This window comes from Felis catus, chromosome B4 (assembly GCF_018350175.1).
Source record: "Felis catus isolate Fca126 chromosome B4, F.catus_Fca126_mat1.0, whole genome shotgun sequence".
NCBI lineage: Eukaryota > Metazoa > Chordata > Mammalia > Carnivora > Felidae > Felis > Felis catus.
In genome coordinates, this window is record NC_058374.1 from 101394411 (window position 1) to 101417471 (window position 23061).

The 23061-nt window shown below is 37.9% G+C and overlaps 1 protein-coding gene across 8 annotated transcripts in view; it reads left to right on the forward strand.

Moving 5' to 3' along the window:
* NAV3 (neuron navigator 3) overlaps positions 1–23061 on the forward strand; it is an 829170-nt gene that overhangs the window by 624512 nt on the left and 181597 nt on the right. For all 8 annotated transcript variants that reach the window (XM_011284133.4, XM_019835257.3, XM_045062101.1 and 5 more), the window contains one exon: positions 9055–10081. In XM_011284133.4, coding sequence (XP_011282435.2) covers positions 9055–10081 — 1027 coding nt within the window. The remainder of the gene's footprint in view (positions 1–9054; positions 10082–23061) is intronic.

Consider the following 23061-nt stretch of genomic DNA (forward strand, 5'->3'; position numbering starts at 1 on the left):
CAAGTGAGAGCACGTTCAATGTATATCAAAAGCGTGAGGGAATCAAGAAACTCTACCGTTATAGGCAGTGTGACTGTGTGAGGGACTAAGGCCTTCGGGTGGATTTTGTGGTAGTTTTTGCAAACCAATACAATTTTAACTTCTCTTTACAGTATTTAGCTTTCCATGCAGCAAAACATGAAGTCCATAAGTGGAAAATATGCTTAGTTAATAGAATAGCAGGCAAACTCAGCCGGATAGGAACTTTATCGCTCAGATTAGATCATATCAAATTGTTTCGTAAGAGTATCTGATTAGACAGCTTTCTCTAACTTAGACATGAACTGACAGATAATCTGTCAATTGGACATTTTTTTGTGAAGATTTCCCAGCCATTAGAACAAAATTGGAACAGAGGCTCCTGGGTGGCTCAGTCCGTAAGTTTCTGACTCTTGATTTCGGTTCAGGTCATGGTCTCATGATTTGTGATATGGAGCCCCAAGTGGGGATTCTGCCCTGACAACAAGTAGCTTGCTTGGGATTCTCACACTCCCTCCCTCTTGCTCCCCCTTCGCTGCTCATGCATGTCCCCCCCCACACACCGCTCTCTTTCAAAATAAACAAACAAATATTTAAAAACAAACAGACAAAAAATTAAAACAGACCATAAAGCCCTGAAGGCAAAGCAATGTCCTTGGATCCCTGCAATACCCTCTGTTCTTGTATCAAATGGAACAAAGGAAGAAAATAATGTATAATTGTAAGTTAGGAATTTCTTTAAAGTATAGAAGAAAGCTCCTGATTCAGGAACCTGAGAAATATTACTGAAGATTTACACTTTTCCTGAGGAAAAGGGAGACAACAATTTTCTTCTTTGTTTTGTGACTTTCCTAGAAAGTGTCATACAGAGCCTGAATGTGCTATGAAAGTCTAAGGGAAAGTTTGTTTAGACATAGAGATATGTTGAATGAACTCTTCATATATCCAGTTTAACAATGAGATTATATAATTATCTGAAATTTTTGCAAGAAATGACTAATAACATTGGCAAAGAAATTTAGAAATGCTTTGGATGAGCTAACATTTTGATATCATGGTGTATCTGAAGTTTTCTGTCATGTGAAATTATTTTCTGTATTTCTAGTGTCTAAAAGTAAAAATCTAAAAGTAGACAAGCATTTCTATTTTTCCATAGCCATTCAACCAACCTCTCTTACATATGTCTAGGAAGTAATGCAAAATTAGGATGTAGCAATATTTACAACCACCACAAGGTGGAGACAGATGACATACATTATGAAGTTTTTGACAATGTAAAGCAGATTTCCTCAGATCCATCAGATCCATAACTGCAGCAAAATATCAGAGTTTTCATTACTTTTGATTCCAACTAACTAAAAGTTCTAAAGCATTAAGGTGTGTGATCACACCTTCACAAATATTATAATATGCCCAATATAGGCATTAGATGTCTGAAAACTGTCAAAAATGACATAAATGACATAAATTGCATCATATGATTGCTACATAGTATTTTCTATTAACACGGAGTTACAACTTAATGAATACATCCAATATCAATGTTTCTATTAAAAGATTTTATTTATTTATTTATTTATTTATTCATTCATTCATTCATTCATTCATTCGTCTATTTCAAGTAATCACAGCCAAGGTGGGACTCAAACTCACAACACTGAGATCAGAAATCATGCGCGCTACCAACTGAGCCAGCCAAGCACCCCTCGGTGTTTCAAAATTAATCATTGTCATTCTATTTTATATTTCTAAAATATTATCTTAAGTTATAAGAGCAAACAAAACAATAACAAACATCACAAATGAAACCATTTATACTTTACTCTTCAGACTATTAGAGTGGTATATTTTTGGGGTAAGAATGTTTTATTTACCCTTTTGTCATGGATATTTACAGTGGTAGTGTAATTTATATAAAAATGTAAGATTCCTTCTGCTGACAAGCTTATCTGTATCACAGACTAGTTTGCATACATATCCTAAATATGATCAAGTAAGGGGAACACTAAATAAGATTTTTCAAAGGTTATAGTGTTATAAGGACAGAATTCAGAAAATACTAACTTGAGTATTCTAATTAATTGCTCTTCCTTTCTTAGTTATTAAGTTGTAATATTTAAGTTTAATAAATTAATACATTTTACTTGAGGTATTATCCACATTATCCACAACATGCTCCCTGAAATGCTTCTAAGAGGAAGTATACTTTCTACTTTCTTTAATAAGTCTTGGGTGATGAGTTACATGAACACTTGAAGAATCTCTAGAATTGGTAATCGATAATAAAGATTTATTGACAGTGAAAACAGGTTCATTTCTCTATTAAAAAAACATACTGTGAAAGCACAGCTTTTCACATGTATGGCACTGTAAAACTAACTTACTTGCAAACTGTGTGACTTATCTAATGAAAGGAAATCAGTAGAGAGTCACCAACTTCCAAAGAGATATCTAACATAATTTTAATAATAAAACAATTCAAAAAAGAGGGTGCTCATTTCACCATTTTAGCAAATGAATTAAATGTCCGTGAGCATGGCCATAGATGCTTGCTTGCAGAGAAGGCAGGAGAGAAACGTTGTCACAGCTGGGGGCAATGCCATGTCACCCTCTGTTGAAATTGAAAGTGGGAACAAATTTTTCAGAACGAGTGGGAAAATGAAGATAGCTCTGTTTGTAGAGAAGCATTTCTTCCGAGAGTCCAAATTTCTTCTCTTGGCGACCTGCCATTCAGATACGGACATCAAATAATACGTTCCGACCCCAGCATTTATCACTTTGCCCATACACTACACACAGATCTATGCTGTAAAAGAAATTAAATACCCGTCTTGTGATCTTGTGAAGATGATGCCCTGGTTCATTTAGATACACACTCTATATGCTTGAAGCAAACTATCTTAAGAAATCATTCTTGTTGTATAAAATCTGGGTATTAAATCTGCAAAAGGTGACACAGTTTAATATTATTAGGAACGTAAATATCCGTAGCTTCATTTGGAATTCAGTTTCTGAATTATGATCTGTAAACAATTACTGCCTGACAGTTTGTTAGCAGAGAATTGTTTTTCTGTGTTGCTAAGAAACATGCCATAGTACCAGAGGGCATTTTGCCATCTTTTCATTGTTTCTCCCAAGTGATTCTTACGTTGTACCTGTATATCTACTAAGGAGATGTCCTTTCTGTTTTCCTGGATCCTAATGAAGTGTCTTCTGTGGTGGACGTGTTCACTTTCATTTACACTCAACATAGATTTAAAAGGACTGATACAGAGAATTTGACAGCATTGGAAATGAACTTTTGAAAAGTAATGAGCTTTTGTAAAGCTTAATGTGAATGTTGCATCAGTCATGGAATGTTGACTGCTAAAACATAACTATCTGGTTCTTAAGTACTTTTTCCTTTTTTTTTTTTTTTTAAATGCTCTGAATTACTATAGCATTAAAGAACTAAACTGTTGTATTTTCTTTTCAAGATAATGCAATTATCTTTTACTTATTACATTGCTTTACTAGTGATTTATTTATGTGTTCCACCATGACTTTTTGCTTTATTTCCTTGATACTTATAGAAGCCTAAAATATAATGTTAAATGAAAATTGCAGGTTAATCTCAGGGATTTTTCATGAGGTAACATAATTCAGTATGTGTATTAGATGATGTGAATCAATAGACTTGAGAATATATGTTTTTTCCTTATGTATAAATGCTCCCATATTGAGGTGTACACGTGTTATTCATGCCAGTACATAAATTGCATACTTAAAAAAAAGTGGCTGGCGAATAGAAGTTTCCCTAAATTTCACAATGCTCCACAAAGTGGCACTGTAACATTGCAAGTGGTACGATATGAGCATGTGCAGAATGGATAGCACCTCTAGGGTTCCGGTAATACCATTCCATGTTTCTGTTAAGTCATCATAAAGTTGATGATTGCATTGCCTGTGCAATCAATGCATCAATTGCATTGATGATTGCCTGTGCATGGCACAGGCAATTGTTTATGGAAGATAGTGTGGTGAGGTGAATAAGGGGCCAGTTGGTAACAAGACATATTTGGATTTGAATTCTGCATTTTTTTTCTTTTTACTTTTTAAAATGTTCAAATGTGTTTTGATATGTTATTGTGAAATGCGAGTCTAAATTAATTAATTGCCAGGGTCACATCAATAAATCATTTTCTTCCTTTCCCAATGACCTGTGATGTTAATGTTGCCCAGTATTTAGCAGGGATCCTGTGTATCAAGGAGTACAATGTCTGCTACTCAGCGAATACTTTCCAACGAATGGTGCTATTGTCATCATTTTGGTTATTTTGGTGTTACTTTGTAAGTTGAAAGCTAGTTTGCTTCCATCTAAGCAACATACTCTTCAGGGAGGAAGAAGAGGTAAATAGCTTGAGGACCGTCCCTGTCACCTCTCTCAGGGTAACAGCAGGCAACATGGGGCTAAACTCTAAAGCTAGCTGAAGTTCCACAGAGAAATGTCTTATCTAAACTTAGCCATATGCCTCTGTGACTGCCACATTTATCAACATGTATTAATTTTAGAACTAGATTGGCACTTTTTTCCAGGTCATCAATGTTATTTTTTTTTAAGATGAGATGACTAAAAATTAACTCTGTCAATGTACGTGTTTTCTGAGCATGAATTAAATACTATTCTTATGTCAACTCAGCCGGGTGGTTCAAGTAGAGTGCCCAAGGAGTTAGTATATAATGTACCAAGTAGAGAGTGTCTCCTATACTGTTCTCCCCATTTGTATTCTGCTTCTTGAGAAAGAAAGACGCCATGCTTCAAGGAGGTACCCAATTAGCTTCACTATTGTGGCAAACGTGGCTTTCTAGAGAGCCACACCAGCAGAATTTCTGGGCGTGCAGTGAACATATGGGAAAAGAAAGAGAGTGAAGAGCCTCCAAAATTTGGAGTCAGAAAAACCTGAGCTCTAATTTTGCCTCTCTCTTTTCTGAGCTTTACTATATGTGTGAATTGGAACAAGTTACTTTCTCTTTTTAAGTTTCAGTTTTCCCATTTATAACATGAGAAATCATAAGTATATTACAGGTTATTATGGGTGTAAGTGAGATCCTACATATGAAGAGCTTTAAACGTGATAGCAAGTATCAGAGTACTTGGAAAAAGTAAGCAGTTGATAAGTAATATTATTTGGTTGTAGTGGGGTTGATGATGGTGGAGGTGGAGGCGGAGGAAGGGGAGGAGAGAAAGGAGAGCAAGTGGGAGCAAATGTCTCTTTAGAGGTTAGAGACAAGAAGCCAGAGCTGTAGACATAGGTCCTGCAGATTCAAGACAGATCCATTGCAAGAATGCCCTTAAATATGTGCATTGGGTAGCTGTTCCTTTCCTCATACCCAGATAACAACCCGTTCATAGTCAGAAGCTGAGTTATCAACACTCAGAAATATATCCGTGAGACCAGGCTATTTAATATTGAACATGGAAATTGCACAGAGACTAGAATTCGTGGCGCTCTCGGAGCTACAGACCCTCCCATTTCAGTGGCTGCTGTTGTGCAACCTTTATTGTGAGGAGTCTGGGGAGACTCTTATTATTCCAGTGCCTTCCTGATGCACAGCAACCTATGATTTGCCCTCTTAATGAGACCCAAAGCACCTCACTGCTGCTCTATAGAGAGAGGCTGGGGACAGATTTAGAGTGGAGCTTAGAGAAGTGTCTTATATGTGTGTACTCATCTGAGAACAGTTTTACAGCTGTTGCAGTGATGGTGACCATGGTTTGGATGTGGATGTCATAATTTGGAGTCCCTCCTGTCTCATTTTTGAGAGTGGTGATGTTGAAATTCCTCTTCTGTACTTGAACTGCTATAGCAGTCTATCTAGCTAATGGCAGAACACTTAAACATCCTGGTGGATTCTTTCCTACCTTTTCTTCTCATTCCCACCAAAGCTCCCAGGCACGCAGGGACAGGAGTCTCCCGACTTCTTAATCGAGTTGCAAATACAAAGAGGATACACACTATATGTATGGCCATCAGGAGAACCTGACAGGCTTCTTTTGTTTGCCATATCCCTAGCCACACATTGCCAAGCATCCCACAAATATCGAACTGGCCGAACTCTGAAAGTTCAGAAGGCAAAGAATATTAATACTGCACATCTATGGACCATGTGACAAATTCAACCAAATTGGGTACTGGCATAAGAAAAATTCTTGAAAACTGATAATGTCAGCAACTGCCAGGATTTCCGAGTCTGTTCAACCTTTGTTACTCGAAACATGGTTTGTGACGCAGCAGCAGCAGCAGGAGCATCTGGAGCTTATTAGAAATGCAGAATCTCAGGGCCCGTAGCAGATCTGCAGAATCACAATGTGTTGTGTGCTCAATAGGATCCCCAGATAACTTCTGTTCCCATTAAAGTTTGAGAACCTCTATGGGAAACACTTAGGGTGTTAGACATTCTATGCATAATAACAGACTTGGTCTTTGCTTTAATGGAACGCAAAGTGCAGTATAGGAAACAGGCAATTACACTCGAGTAATAATGATCATAAGGGAGGAAATAATAAGCTATGGAAAAATGTAAAGGAGCCACCCGACCGAGACTTGATGCTAGGATGATCAGAAATGGGGGTGGGGATAATGTTTTCGTGTTTTGTTTTGTTTTGTTTTGTTTTTTTCCAGAGGAAGTGAGGTCAAAGTTGAGACCTGACCACTAAATAGAAATTATTCTGAAGAAATATTTGGTAGGCATTTCTACCTGCATGTAGATTCAAATTTTGGTGACATGTTGTCAGTCTCTGAAAGGGATCTTAACATGTGAGCGAAATAAATTTGGAACTACCTGTACTTAAAAGAGATTGAAGTAAAAGATTGAAATCCATTAACAGAGAGTGAATGTATTTGAGACTGGTTATTTTGAAGCTTGTTAGATTTGTTTGTCCTGAATTAGTCGATACCCCTACTGTTTTTCAGAATACCTTAGTGTTTATATACAAACCTAATGGATTTCTACAGATATTCTAGAAATGGACACAATTACAGATGTTACCTGAATATTGAAAAACATCAATTTATCATCATAGGCTGTACAATTTAAATATGCCATGTAAGCATTTTGACTTTCCAGTAGACTCTTACATTTTAACATAAAGTATACATGTACAATCTTACAGTAACTTTTGCCAGTTGAAATATGGAAATGTAGAAAGGTAATGAGAGTTGGAATTAATGTTGGTATACCAATTTTTAAAAGAAATATTAAAGAGGGCACTTGTGATGAGCAGTGGGTGTTTTGTATAAGTGATGAATCGCTACATCTTACATCTGAAACTAATATTACACTGTATGTTCACTTTAATTTAAATGAAAATTTGGAATAAAAAGTGAATATGAACTATAAAATGCATTTGTCCATTCTTGTTAATATAAATTTCACAAATCTATTACATCATTTTAGGCACACTTATTTTTAAAAAGCTTAACTCACACAAATACTTAACTAATAATTTAACCTATTTTTGTGTCTCTAATTTCTTTATTTTCTCTTTTTTATATTAGTTTCCTTTTCTGAAAAACGGTTAAAAGTAGTTTTTGGTACAAATGGGCTTGATTACATATTATTTTCCCTGCATTTTGAAGAACACATTTAAAATGAAAGTATTGTAGTTTTATAGTTGTAAATATTTGATGAAATTGAATGGGCTCTAATTCTTGAATATTAGGAAAAGGATATTATTTATAAAATATTTCCTTTGGACATTTCATCAAAAACAGCTCTGCATTTATTTGTCAATGTCTAGTGTGTTAACAGTGCTAAATGGTGCCTCTGTTACATAAATATCTAATTTAATCATTGATCATTTCATGTCTCAAAAAAAAAAGATGAAAGAAGGAGGCATTTATGGTAGATGAAATTTAGAGTAAATGACCAGAATTATACTGTTCCTCAATGTTAAATACATTTATACTGAGGTCTTTAAACTCCAAGCTCAGTTCTTTCTATTCTATGCCCTGTTATAAAATCTCTTTTTTGATTTAGTTTTCATCCTTAAAAATGAGACTTTTTATCAGGCATTAATCAGTGTTAAAACAGTCATATAACAGTTCATATCATAATGGGATTTCTGAGTGGAAAGTAAGTAAAGTGAGTAAACACATGCATTATAAAGTACTTTTTTTCATAGCCCCCCCCCCCAAATAGCTTGATTTTTTAGTAGTCTTTAGAGTTTGTTCACATCACTTCAGGAGGTATGTTAGTTAAGGGCACCAGCTCTGAATTGTGTTCAAATCCAGGATGAGTGACTTTGAACAAGTTACGAGTTTTTTATTTGTGAAACAGGAATAATATCAATACATACCTTATGGGGTTGTTATATAGTATATATGTAATTTATGTTGCATATATAACATGTTTTATGTAATATATATTCTATGTAATATATCTAAGTATATATTAAAATTATATGTAATATGTGTGATATGTAATATATGTAATATATAACATATATTTTATGTTACATATGATGTATATTTATATATGTTATATATAATGTGTGTGTCTATATATGTAACAGTACATTATCTGACCCATATAAGCATAGATTACATGCTTTTTTTTAATTCCGATTAAAACAAACAATACTGAGAGCTAAATCATGATTCATAAGCACATTTAATCAGCTGACAAAAAGCTAGTGGAATATCAATTTACTGCTATGAACTACAGCAATAGTTGGGAGAAATACAAAGAACTGCTTAAGGGAAAGATAGTGTTTTCTCTTTGGATGTGTATGACTAGCGAAGTTCCTTTGGGTTAGGAAAAATTTAGAAGGGAAAATAATTGTTTTCTAAAACCAGTGGCTCTCAGATCCTGAATCTGTGATACGTGGTACAAAGACAACCATAGCACAAGAGTGATCGATGCCCCATAGCATGTCTCTTTTCTGCTTACAGGAGAGATCCTTTCCTGTGTCTGTCGTTAGCAGTACTCTGTGGTGTGAAATAAACGATCAAAAGTCATCAGCCTTTTCTTGATCATTTTTTTCTTCACGTCCAGATTCCTCCAAAGGACCTCAACCGTCTTCAGGTGTAAATGGAAACACACAGCTCCCTGGCACTGCTGGGCAGCCGCCTGCCTCCGCCATCCCTTCCCCAAGTGCCAGCAAACCCTGGCGCAGCAAGTCCATGAATGTCAAGCACAGCGCCACCTCCACCATGCTGACCGTGAAGCAGCCAAGCCCAGCCACCTCTCCCACACCCTCTGCAGACAGACTGAAGCCGCCTGGGTCAGAAGGGGCCAAAACAGCTCCCTCGGGACAGAAATCCATGCTTGAAAAATTCAAGCTGGTCAATGCCCGGACTGCTTTACGGCCCCCACAGTCTCCCAGTTCAGGACCCAGTGATGGCGGGAAGGATGACGATGCCTTTTCTGAATCTGGTGAAATGGAAGGTTTTAGCAGTGGTCTGAATAGTGGTGGCTCAACCAACAGCAGCCCCAAAGTGTCACCTAAATTAGCTCCTCCAAAAGCTGGAAGCAAAAACCTCAGCAATAAAAAGTCTTTGCTACAGCCAAAGGAAAAAGAGGAAAAGAACAGGGACAAAAATAAAGTTTGCACTGAAAAACCAGTCAAGGACGAGAAGGATCAGGTGACAGAGACGGCTCCAAAAAAGACCTCTAAAATCGCAAGCTTGATCCCAAAGGGTAGCAAGACGACAGCAGCCAAGAAAGAAAGCTTAATCCCCTCTTCCAGCGGCATTCCCAAACCGGGCTCGAAGGTGCCAACAGCAAAGCAAACCATTTCATCTGGCAGTGCAGTGAGCAAAGAGTCAGAAAAATTCAGGACTACCAAGGGAAGCCCTTCCCAGTCCTTACCTAAGCCCGTTACCACTGAAAAAGCAAGCACATCCAATTGCCCTGCTCCTTTGGAAGGAAGGGAAGCCGGCCAAGCTTCTCATGCCGGTTCCTGTGCCGTGCTAGGGGCACAAGGCAGTGGGCAGACTGCGGGGAACGGTGCCGTCCACCTGCCTCAGCAGCAGCAACACAGCCACCCCAACACTGCCACGGTGGCTCCATTCATTTACAGGTAAGGTGGCCCCTGTTGGTCCACAGCTGTCATCTCCTGCAGGCCTTCATGCTCACAGTGTAAGAAACACGGTTACTAGCATTGTGTTTTGCGGTGGTCACTTTGGAACAATGTTTCATCCTGAAGATAAAGGCCTCGAATTTCATCTTTTAAGAAAAACGTAACCCGTATTCTCTAGTCCTATTCCGCTTCCTCTTCCCTTCTTCTGCCCTCTTGTCTCCTCTTTTCAAGAACTTGAGGCTTTAGGAAGTTAACTTACTTGTTCTCAAAGGTGAAATGAAACTCAGATGCCATGACTTTTCCCTGTGTCTATTACCATTTTTATTATCGGTCTTTTAAAACAATTCTCAGTTTTATAACGTTTACAGATAGTTTTCTTTTCACCCTTGGGAGCAAGTACACCCAAATGCCTAACGGGGCAGACACTAGAGTCAGACACACGTGGCTTTAGTGTCCTGCTCTGGCCCGCACCAGCTTTGTGACTTTACGACTCTTCGTCTCATTTTCTTCAACCGTCAAATAGGAATAATAGTATCTACCTTAAAGCGCGGAGAAGAGGAATAGGGAAAATTCCTATGTTTGCTATATATTCTGGAACATTGTAAGTGTTTGTTGAATATTGTTTATAACGTATTGGTTTCCCAGCATACAATTTATATTACTTTTCTCTGGCTAGGCGTTAGTTTCTAGGCACACATAATAATCTATATAATTATTATATTCGTGCTTTATTAATTTGTTCTTGCATTGTACTTATGTGTATTAAAATATGCCAACATGTGCTATATCTTAAAATATTTATTCTATTCAGTTATAAAAATGGCATGTTTTGCCTATTGTGTGGGTTGTCTTAATCAATTAGAAATATGTCAGTCACTGCTTTGCCTCCATTTTTATTCATGGTCTTTTCTGCCAGGAGATGCTTAGGGAGGGATAACGTCTGCCCTTTTGGCAAGCTGGTAGTTCAATAACAGGAAAGACGTTTTCTGAATAGGAGGCAGTACCTGCTTTAATTAAGTCAGGGTCAATATTATATAGCTTAATAATGCATTAAATTTATTAAATGTATGGGTTTTTTTTTTATGTAAAGAAAGTAATCATGAGGGTTTGTTTTCCTTCAGTGAAAAACCTGAGTGCTTTTCTGGTGCTTTATATACTCGGCGAAGCAAATTTAAAATTACTATATCTCAGCTTCTTTTTCAAGTCTGCTTTTCTGCCTTTAGGAGCAGTAATTCATTTAAAACCTTTGTATTTGGATCAGATGGGACTCAGCTCTAACTCCAGAGTCCCTGGGTGACAAATGAGAATTGAAGATGTCAAAATCATAATCCACATTTCACATATGTGAGAAAAATTATCAAGTGTTAAGTATGTCACACTCAGCACACATGTGCATCTCAAATGTATTCTGTAGAAGCATCAGTCATCTCAAATCACCACAAATGAATTTCACAGGAAGGCGTAAATCTAAGCAGAAAGATTGTGCCTGCCAGGTTAGCAAGCATGTTTTTAGAAGTGGCAACAGGCTTTTTTGGGGTTTTTTTTTGTTTGTTTATCATAAAGTGTCCAGTGGACACAAATTTGGTGGTTTCCATTTGAAAAATGCAACTCTCACTATTAAAAAGAGGAAGCAGCACAGCCTGGGGGTTTAAGTATGGATCAGTTGGGTGACCTTGCCACATTCTCCTACCTCTTAGTTTCTGTTTGCCCCTTTTAAAATGGAGATGATAAAACTGAGGTAATACAGCCAAGTAGCTAAGACTATGGGCTGTGAATTCTGCCTGTTCTACCACTGTTCAGAAACAACATCTTGTGTTGGTGAGTAGATGATCCCAGGAGCCAAGTTGGCTGGGTTGAAATCTTGACAATGTCCTTTGTTAGCCATGTGACATTGGGTAATGTATTTAAAGACTCCGAGCCTTGATTTCCTAATCTGTAAAATGGGGCTGATAATAAGAGAAGCTGCCTCCTAAGGCTATTTTGAAGATGAAATGAGTTGATATTTATACAAGGCTTAGGATAGTTCCCGCCACATAGTGAACAGTCTTCCCCAAATTTCAGTGTATAATCCTGTGAAGTATGGTGGGTAAGAATGTCCACTCGGGGTGTTTTAAAGATGAAATAAGGCAACCTCATGTAAAGATTTTAGCACTGATCCAGATTCAGAGTAAATGGCTTATAAACATCACCAATTAGTGGTATTATTATGAATAATATAAGGTAGTTGAAAATAAAACCGTCTGATTAGAAAATTTCACGTCATAGTCTGCATATGAGGCAATAGTTGCTGGAAGTCTCTTATAAATTCAGAATAATTTTGTAAATGATAATGTAAATCCCCTCAAGGTAGATTAATCAATATTTAAGCTTTTTAACTGTCAGTGAAAGATATTTATATTACAGAATCATGTTGTTTGGATTAAGTAACCCTTGATTTACTTTTGACTCTGTTGTTCCAACCCCATGTAAGAATTCTTCCTGCAAAATGCCTGACAGACTTTTCTGGATTGCCAATTATTTGATAACAGGCATAACTGACTATTTTATAATGTTCTTGAGTACTTAGTACAAGTCTGTATTTCACAGGATTTATGTTCATTTTCTCATTTAAACTTTATCATCAACAAATGAGGAAAAATGTTATCTCCATTTCACAAAGATGAAGAATCAGAGATTTCAAATCAGAATAGTAATTGCCATTTAAAGTCACAGGGCTGGTAGGGGTTTGCCTTTGAACTCAAATGTGCTTGGACCTATAGTATCCCCTTCTTTGTTCACCAGTTCTTCCTGCAAGAAATAGTTATTAGAAAGATTCTGGCCAGGGGCGCCTGGGTGGCTCAGTCGGTTAAGCGGCCGACTTCGGCTCAGGTCACGATCTCACAGTCTGTGAGTTCGAGCCCCGCGTCGGGCTCTGTGCTGACAGCTCAGAGCCTGGAGCCTGCTTCAAATTCTGTGTCTCCCTTTCTCTCTGACATCCCTCGTTCATGCTCTGTCTCTGTCTCAAAAATAAATAAACATTAAAAAAAAAAAGAAAGATTCTGGCCAGAAAAATGTCTGTCATAGATTGCAGAATTCTTAATCAGAACCCATTTATGATAGGAAGTGCCAAATTGCTTTCAAGTTGTGTGTGTGTGTGTGTGTGTGTGTGTACTGTATATAGTTTTGATATTTAAAGATAATTTAATAACTTCTATAAAATGGGAAGATTTATGGCTGAGGGTGATGTTTTTCTCCTTTCTTCACCCTGATTCTAGGTCATGCTAGGCTATTAATTATTACTTCTGGAACTCTAATATATGCTTCATAATACTCTGTTACAAATTGAATGTCAGAGTTCTATAAATATAATGTTGAGTTCTGGAAGTTAATGGATTTCATATTAGTCCTACTTCCTATACAATGCAAGCATGTTCTAAATTAAGTTTTTTGACTCATTTATCTCTATAGTGTGATAAAAGTAGTTTTTAAGTTAGTGTATCTTTATCCATTTAATGAGTGGATATAGCTGAAATCAAAAGTGGAAAATTTTAAGAAAGAATGTTTTAATTTAAAATAAAAGTTCCCAATATTTAAACCTATTTGAATGGAATAGACTGCCATTGTATTAAGCCGGCTACCAGAGATATTTAAGATTTGGTAGAATGATGAGGCGCCTGGGTAGCTCAGTCAGTTAAGCATCCCACTCCTAATTTTGGGTTGTGACATCTCAGGGTTGTGACATCGATTCCCACATCAGGCTTTGTGCTGGGTGTGGACTTTGCTTAAGATTCTCTCTCTCCCTCTACTGCTCATGTGCTCTCTCTCTCTATATATATAAAAAGAAAGAAAGAAAGAAAGAAAGAAAGAAAGAAAGAAAGAAAGAAAGAAAGAAAGAAAGAAAGAAAGAAAAAAAAAAAAAGAAAAGAAAAGAAGAGAAAAGAAAAGAAAAGAAGAGAAAAGAAATATGGGTGCTTGGGTGGCTCAGTCGGTTAAACCTCCAACTTTGGCTCAGGTCATGATCTCACGGTGAGTGAGTTCAAGCCCTGCATCAGGCTCTCTGCTGTCAGCACAGAGCCCACTTCAGATCTTCTGTCTCCCCTCTCTCTGCCCCTCCCTTGCTCTCTCTCTTTCTCTCTCTCTCAAAAAATAAATAAATGTAACGAAAAATAATAAGTGGTAGAATGACAGGTTGCCATTGTTTAGGTAAAGGGAAAACACCAAATATGTTTTCATTTATGTACTCATCATTCATTTTGCAAATACTATGTATTAAGAACTACAAAGATTTTTTTTAAAAGACTTTGAGTTCCAGTGAGGGAAGGAGTCAAACCATAAGAAACTCTTAAATATTGAGAACAAACTGAGGGTTGATGGGGGGTGGGGGAGAGGGGAAATTGCGTGATGGGCATTGAGGAGGGCACCTGTTGGAATGAGCACTGGGTGTTGTATGGAAACCAATTTGACAATAAATTACATATATATATTTAAAAAAAAAGATGTTGCCTTGCCCTCAGGGAGTTCAGTCTATTGGACATAATGATAAAATATAATAAAAATTAAAAATCATTGCTGTTATGGAAGTATATACAAGAAATAATGTAGAAGAGAGTAGAGGTTTGGGATGTGGGATTATTGAGTGGAAAATTCAGAAGAAAATTTGGGAAGAATCCGTATTTTACTCTTGATTTTCAATCACTGTCTCCCTGCACATCTTATTTTCAGTTAGTCCTATTGGCTCTTCCCCCCCAAAACATACCCTCAATCAGGCATTTCTTTCCATTTCCACCCCCCTCTCCTGGTCCAAGTCATGTCACCACCAGTACTTACCTAGTTTCAGTGAGTCTTCCAGATTCCACTTCTGGCCCTTTCCAACAGCATTCTTCACACAGCAGGGGCTCTAACCTCCTAAAAGTGTACATTATATATGTCATTCCAATTTATGAGACAATCTATTGGATTTTCACTACACTTGAAAACAATGAAACCCAGACACCTTGCCAAGACCTACAAGTCCCTACATAATCTGACCCTCTATCTAACCCACAGGCCACACTCATACCATTTCTCCTGTAGGGCACTAAACCCCTGCCTTCGTTCTGTTTCTCAACAAACTAACCTATTCTGCTTTGGTGCCTTTGTCATAGATGGTCTCTCTACCTGTGACAATCCTCTTCCAGAGCAAAGCAGGCTACTTCTCATCAGATCTCTGCCTACATGCTACCTCTTCACACAAGCTATCTCCAGCCATCTAATCCAAAGAAACATTCAGTATGCCTTTTGCCAGAATTCTATGACATCATCTTCTTATATTTTATTCATAAAGCTTATTATTATCTGCTATTATTTTTTAAATATTTATTTTGAGAGAGAGTGAGAGAGAGTGAGAGAGAGAGAGAGAGCGCTCAAGCAGGGGAGAGGGGGAGGGAGAGGGAGAGAGACAATCCCAAGCAGGCTCCATGCTGTCAGCACAGAGCCCAATGTGGGGCTCGATCTCACGAACACTGAGATCATGACCTGACCGAAAACAAGAGTTGGACGCTTAACCAACTGAGCTACCCAGGCACCCCTGCTATTATTTTGATAACTTATTAATAAGTATGATTTCATGGCACCTGGTTGGCTCATTCGGTTAAGCATCTGACTTCGGCTCAGGTCACGGTTTGTGAATTCGAGTCCTGCATGGGGTGAGCTCGAGCCCCACTTCCAATGAGCAAGAGCCCTGCTTCAGGTGAGCCCCCCTTCTCTTTTTCTCCTCTCTTCCCCTCGCTCACTTGCTCCCTCTCTCAAAAAAAAAAAAAATTCAGCCACTTCCAGCTATAAATAACAAGCTCATTGATACCAGCTCTTATATTTTTTATTTAGTAGTGTAATGCCCAGAACAGAACCTACCTACCATGGGCACCATGTGAAATTGTTGAATGAAACACCATCAACATGGTTTAGACTCACCTGCTATAGATGAATAGAACAATTAGCAGCAAGTATAATGAAACAGAGAAACTTCTGAAATCTCTTACCTCCTATAAATGAGCTAGATGGTTTAACTGAATATAAACAGCTTTAAAATATTTAAAGAATGAAATTTCTTCTCTTCAGGACATTCATTCACTTATTTTGTTCTTCTTCCAGTAACTCCCTACTAAAATCTATTATGTATAAAACATGAGGATAGAGTGAAACATGACACATCCCAAATGTCATTTTCTTTCTGTTGTCCGCAGTATAGTAGGCAAGAGACTGATTCAAAGATCACTACAAAATGAAGCGAGATGTCTAAAGCTCTCCAACAGCAAACCGGATTTGGTACATTGAGACTTCAAAACATGGAAAATTACTGCTAGGTGTCAGAATCAGAGAAAGTGGCACTTGAACTGGGTTCTGAAAGATAAGTGGGATTTAGGCATGCCGAAATGAGGGGGACAAGGAAGGAATTGCAACACTGAAGGAACCATATAAACAGGATGAATACCAGATGTGTAGGGCAGTCAGCAAGTAAAATAGATTTCCTGGAAAATGAAGGTTGATTGGAGCCTAATTGTAACAGAAATTATTGAATATCAGGCTCTTAGACTTGTGTGTGTGTGCGTGTGTGTGTGTGTGTGTGTGTGTGTGTGTGTGTGTGCAAGAGAGAGAGAGAGAGCACAAGTGTGTGAAGCATGATTACGAAAATTGCTGTGTCTTCACTGTGTAAGTTAGATTGTTAATGGAAGACAACAGCATAGGTTAAAATGCTCATTGGCTATATGAGGGAGAAATTTCCTGACTTTCAGAGGTAGCTTTGTTAAGATTTGAATTAGAGGTCCCAATTACAGGAGGAAAGGAAAGGGAAAGAAGAGTGTCGTTCAGAAAAGAAGCTTTTCATTCTTCTTGTTCTTTCTTGGTGTTCTTTCTTGGTTTGACTCTATGCTGTCTTCTTCAAGCTTGTTTTCCTCACCTGGAGTTCAAAAGTTACTACCTTTGCTCTATTTTAAAAAAATGCCTCCCCTCTACCCACATGTCATTTTTCTTACATAGCTTGTGTATTCATCGCTTTAGAGCTATAATTCCTCGTGATGGTAAAGACATATTAAGTCAAATAGTGCAGTAAATAGTCAATTAAAGAGAAAAGAGAGACGTGTACATTTTTCCCAAACCTCAGTCTTTTTAGCAGCCCCCAATAATTTTCAAAAGAGCTATTAACCAGATTCTTAACTTGCTATTTTAAGGTCCACCTTCTTTTCCTTATTTTCTGACCACTTGTAGTAAATGCCAGGAAAACAGTGCATTGGATATAAAGCAAACATCTTAAGGCAAAGGGAGTAGAATCAGGAGTGGGGGTCGTTTGCACTTGCATGCACATTTGTGCACACACACACGCACGCACACACGCAGAAAGAACCCGACACATAGATAAGGCAAGACACTGTTATACAGAGAAGAAAACCATCGTGCATCTTAAACCTATGAATTAAATATAGGAGGAGACCCTCTATACACACTTGAATTGTAAAATTAGGTCAGTAAAGTCTGAATGTAGAGGTTTCGGGTTTTTTTCTTCACAAAATGTATCTTACACAACAGCATCATGGGTTCTCAGGAGACATTTTTGTTGTAGCCAGTTTTTGTGAGAGCTCAGATTTGCCTAGGAAGTGACAAGAAAAACTGACACTTGAATATACTACGTTCTGAAAGGTAAAGAATGCAAAACATTAATTTTGAAAATGCTTACGCACATGGTTTTAAGTTTGGCTAATTTGTTGAACCAGTAAACTGAGTAGGAGGAGCTGTGAGTATACCAAGATTGAAATGGAGAGCAGATAACCATCATGCAGAAAAAGCTTTTGTAAGCCCTGCAGCTACTATTACAGATTATGCTGCAATTGTGGTTTTATGTGAACTGGGCATAATTGGTCATCAGTACAAAGTGCAGCTTATTGAATGCCGGCCTTGAGAGCTTGTCTTTTGCTAGGTTTGAGATATATATGTGCCTCGGGTAGCAGTTTAAACTCCTTCGCACAGCAGTATTTTTAAGATGGAATATAGAGACACCACTAGAAGAGGGCCTGTTGTGTGGGATAGTGCTAGGAGCTGGCATTCTCTCAGCGGAGAAGCTTCATCAAATACCTTCTGTAGTTGGCTTACGAGGTTTGCTGCCAGATTGCCCAATCAAACCACTGCTGTTTCTTCTTTCTATATTTTATTTGCTCTTGGAAAAATGTTAAGCTTACAGAAAATTTGCAAGAATAGTACAAAGAACTCCCATACATACTTCACTCACGGCAGCCAGAGACTTTTTCAAGTTTCACTGATTGTCCCAGAGATACCCTTTGACCAATTCAGGATGACTGTTGTACCAAGTTGGCATTTCTACCTATTTTCCCTCAATCTGGAGCAGTTCTTTGATCTTTGCTTGACTTGCATGACGCTGATGTGGTGACAATAAGCATTTGTAGACTGTTTCTTAATTTGGGCTTGTCTGATATTTGCTCATCACTAGATGTGTATTATATATTTTTGTTCAGAATGCCACAGAAGTGATGCTGTGTTCTTCCCATCGCATCCCATCAGATAGCAACAACACTGATACTTCCCACTTTGGTGATGTGAAATTTAATCCCTCGATTAAGATAATTTTGCCATAGTTTTTCACTCTAGAGTTTTCCCCGTTTGTATTCAATGAGTATTTTTGTGGAAAGGTATCTTGAGACTCTTTGTAAAAATTCTGTTCCTGGATCTTCTTTTGCCTCTAGGATTCAGCATCCATTGAGATTTTTTTCCATACATTAATATTTTAGTTGAGTGGAGGTCAAATGACTTCTAATCCTATCATTCCTTCCACATTTCTGCCTTGGGTTTCTTTATTAAGAGACGCCCCTTCTCCTTTGCCTTTTCCTTCTCCCTCCCCCTCTTCCCCTCTCTTCAAATTGTATGGATTAATGGATTCCCATTGTATTAAGTGGATTCTAACCCATTGATATGACTATTTTAATGCTTAAATTTTCTCAGGTTTCACTACTGGGATCCCCTTCAAGCTGGCTTCTGCCCCATTATTCTTTGAGAACTTTATTTCTTTTCAGCTCCAGGTGTTCAGGCTCATCTTGTACTCTCCCTATCTCTTGGCTGCAGCTTTTACTAAGGAGTCCTGGTTTCTTTTTGTAGACAGTGATATTTAGAAACCAAGAACTCACTGCTCCCTGGTTTCCTAAATTGTAAAATATATGTAGTACACACACACACATGCAAACACACACACACACACACACACACACACACACACACACACACACTTATATCATTATTTATCTCAGTGTCTGTGACTTATCTATGATATATATACACACAGACAGATAGTCCTCCACTTAAAATGGAGTGAAAGCAAATACACACTGAGCAGAAACCATACTTTTGAATTTGGTTTTTGCCGGGGCTAGCGATATGCAGCACTGTCCTCTCTCATGATGCCCGTCAGCAGGCGGAACCTCAGCTCAGTCAGCCGGCAATCATAAGAGTCAGCAACCAATGCATTGACAACCGTTGTGTCTCCATACGACCGCTCTGCTTTTCATTTTAAGTACAGTATGCAATAAATTACATGAGGTATTCAGCACTTTATTGTAAAGTAGGCTTTGTATGAGATGGTTTTGCCCAACCGTAGGTTAATGCACGTGTTTTGAACACATTTAAAGTAGACTAGGCTAAGCTATGATGGTAGGTCAGTTAGGTATATTAGATTCCTTTTCAACTTACAGTATTTTCAACTTACAACGGGTTTATAGGAATGTAACCTCTTCATAAATTAAGGACAATATATAGATATGTATGCATATACATAAGACATAATTTATGTATATGTATGTACACACACATACATACATATTTCCTTTCCATATTTGTATTTCCTTTTGTTAACTGAGAAACTTGGCTCACATTATTCTCCATATATCTTCTTATTTGCTCAACCCATCCTGAAATAACAAATTTCCCATCCACACTTAATACTCTTCCTCCTGACTCATTTCTGTCCTTGGCCCTAGGTGTCACCTGTCTGCCTTCCCAACAGTAAGGAAAGAAGAGAGCAAAACCATGGTGGTTTTAGAAAGATATTTACTTTTCTTTGCCCTTGTTTGATTTATAAATCAAACTGTTAGACTATTAATGTTGCTGTCTCAACCCAGCTGTATTTGTGCTTACATGTGTGACTATATCCATATTAAGATGAATCCAGGGGAGGATATATTTTAATATAAATTAATGAGCAAACACTCATATTTATGATATTTGAAATTTCTAATTGATAGTATCTAGGACTTACTGCTGAAGTCCTTTGAGTGGTATATATAATAGCTTCTTTTTTGTAAGAGTACAAATTTAAGGTAGTGAAGAGTAAAGAATAATATTTATGGTAGATCAGTAGCTATTGTCATTTTCAAATACTGTGTGTTATTCACTTAGTGACTGAAGTATCTGTCAGCTAAGGAGACCTCAAGTGTACTAAAATAGTGTCCAGAGGCATTTGAATGGTGTTAAACTGGAGGGTAGTGGTTAATAGAACAGTGTTTAGAGGTAGCCAGGGTCACATATGGGATAACTATCTACCAGCTTGTTATATAAGGCAAATTATTAAACCTCTAGAAGCCTGAATCTATCTACAGCACCTATATTATAGGTGTCTTAATCTGTTTAGGCTGCTGTCACAAAAATAGACCTGGTGGCTTAAACAGCAAACATTTATTTCTCATGGTTCTGGAAGTGGGGAAGTCTAAAATCAAAGTGCTGGAATTTCCAAGTCTGGTGAGAGCCTGCTTCCTGGTTCACACATGACCATTTTCTCACTCTGCCCTCTCATGACAGAAGGGGTGAGGGAGTTCTCTGGGGTCTCTTTTAAAACAACACTAATCCCAGGCATGAACGTTCCACTCTCAACACCTAATCAGCCCCAAAAGCCTCCACCTCCTAACACCATCATATTGGAGATTAGTTTTCAACGTAAGGATTTAGGGGAGGAAACAGACATTCATTCCATAACAATAGGATTGTTGGGACATTTAAGTGAAATGCCATCAGTAAAATACCAGGCATAGTATTTGGCACATGGTAAGTGCAGAGAGACAGGAAATCGCTTTTGTGTTAATCATCAGTGAACTCTACGCTTTTCACCGCTACCACTCTTAGTAAGAGATACTAACCCTGAGAGCCTGGCTTAACACTCTAAATATGGTGTTTTTGCAATGCTATATTTGACAGTTTCAGTAGGTACTTGCAACGTGTTGACCATGTTGTAAATACACAGTAATTAGTCTGCACAATTCAGGTCTTATAAATATTTTACAGGAACATCATGACACTTATTTTTTTTCCTTTTTCCAGTCAGAATGAGGAAAATGTAGTATCAGTTTATGTAGGAACAGTGAATGATGCCACTGCATTATTCACTGTGTCTGTCAAAATGAACCCTTTGATTGGAGAACAGTATTGATTCTGAAGTCTTCATAAATTGTTTCATGAATCAACCCCAAGCCCTTTTATTTTATCAGAGTGAAACATGCACAAAAAGAGAGGACATGTTGGGAGTCTTCAGAGATTTAACTGAACTTCTTTGATCATTTGTATAAAAGTTAAATCTTTACCAGTTAGCAGTGATTGCCCCTCTGGAGACTAGCGTTAAAATTTGAATCCACTCTAAAATACAATGAGTGGAAATCTGGAGAAATGGATGGTTTGTAACATATGTAGACCAGAGACCTGGATCCATTTACATGCACATATGAAACGAGATGTCTTGTAGGTCCTTTTTATAAATTATTTAAAATTTAACCCTTTCCATGTTCCTTTCCTTGATCAATCTGCTTCCCTATTGTTGATAATTTAGGTAATACCATGGAAAATACACCAAAGAACTTGAAAATAAGGTAAATAAGATTGTATCCTGTCGGGGCGCCTGGGTGGCTCAGTCGGTTAAATGTCTGACTTTGGCTCAGGTCATGATCTCATGGTTCATGAATTTGAGCCCCTCATTGGGCTCTGTGCTGACAGTTCAGAGTCTGGAGCCTACTTCAGATTCTGTGTCTCCCTCTCTCTCTGTTCCTCCCCTGCTCACACCATGTCTCTCACTCTCTCTCAAAAATAAATAGGATTAAAAAAAATCACCTCCTATAAATTAAAATAAAAAAGATAATAAAGCGGGAATCAGCCAGAAATACACACTGACAGATTTTTAAAACCAAAATAAAATGAAATGTTCTAATAGATCACTGAGCTGTCAGAAGTGTGCATGCTTAAAAATATATGTATATTTATTTATTTATTTTTGAGAGAAATCAAGCACACATGAGCAGGGAAGGCATAGAAGGAGGGAGAGAGAAAATCCCAGCCAGGCTCCTCACTGTCAGCACAGACCCTGACATGGGGCTCAATTCCATGAACTGTGAGATCATGACCTGAGTGAAAATCAAGAGTCAGACACTCAACTGACTGAGCCACCCAGGTGCCCCTAGTAGTGTGCATACTTTTTATAAGAGCCTCAGATAATAGGGCCTGAAGACAGCTGATGGAATTGAGTACCAAGTCTCAAACGCTGAGGAAGATAGCTACCGTCAGCTCCTGAGCAACTTTTTAAGATCTGTTTATTCAGAGCAAAGCAGAATTTCTACTCCCAAAACACATTCAAAATACATTTTTACTTGATACAGATTTTTCTAGAACTTTTGTAACTAGCATGATCACATGCATTCAGGCTCCGGTAACAGCTACCGATCTTGTTCTCGTAAGAACAAATTGGCATTGGGCTATAGCCAGCCATCAAAGTGAACTACTTAATGTGACTCAGCTTCTGAGAGATCAGTCTATGAATACTGAGTCTGCAGGACTATAGGCCAATCCTGGCTCACAGCCAGTTCACCAAAGCACCCTGCCTTTCTGAGGCTTCTTGGCAGACAGCCAGTAAAGTTTCCCTGGGGTCTCCAATCTCACTACATACTCTCCATTTAAACCTCTTCAGCAAGTAATAAATATCCTTAGAAAAC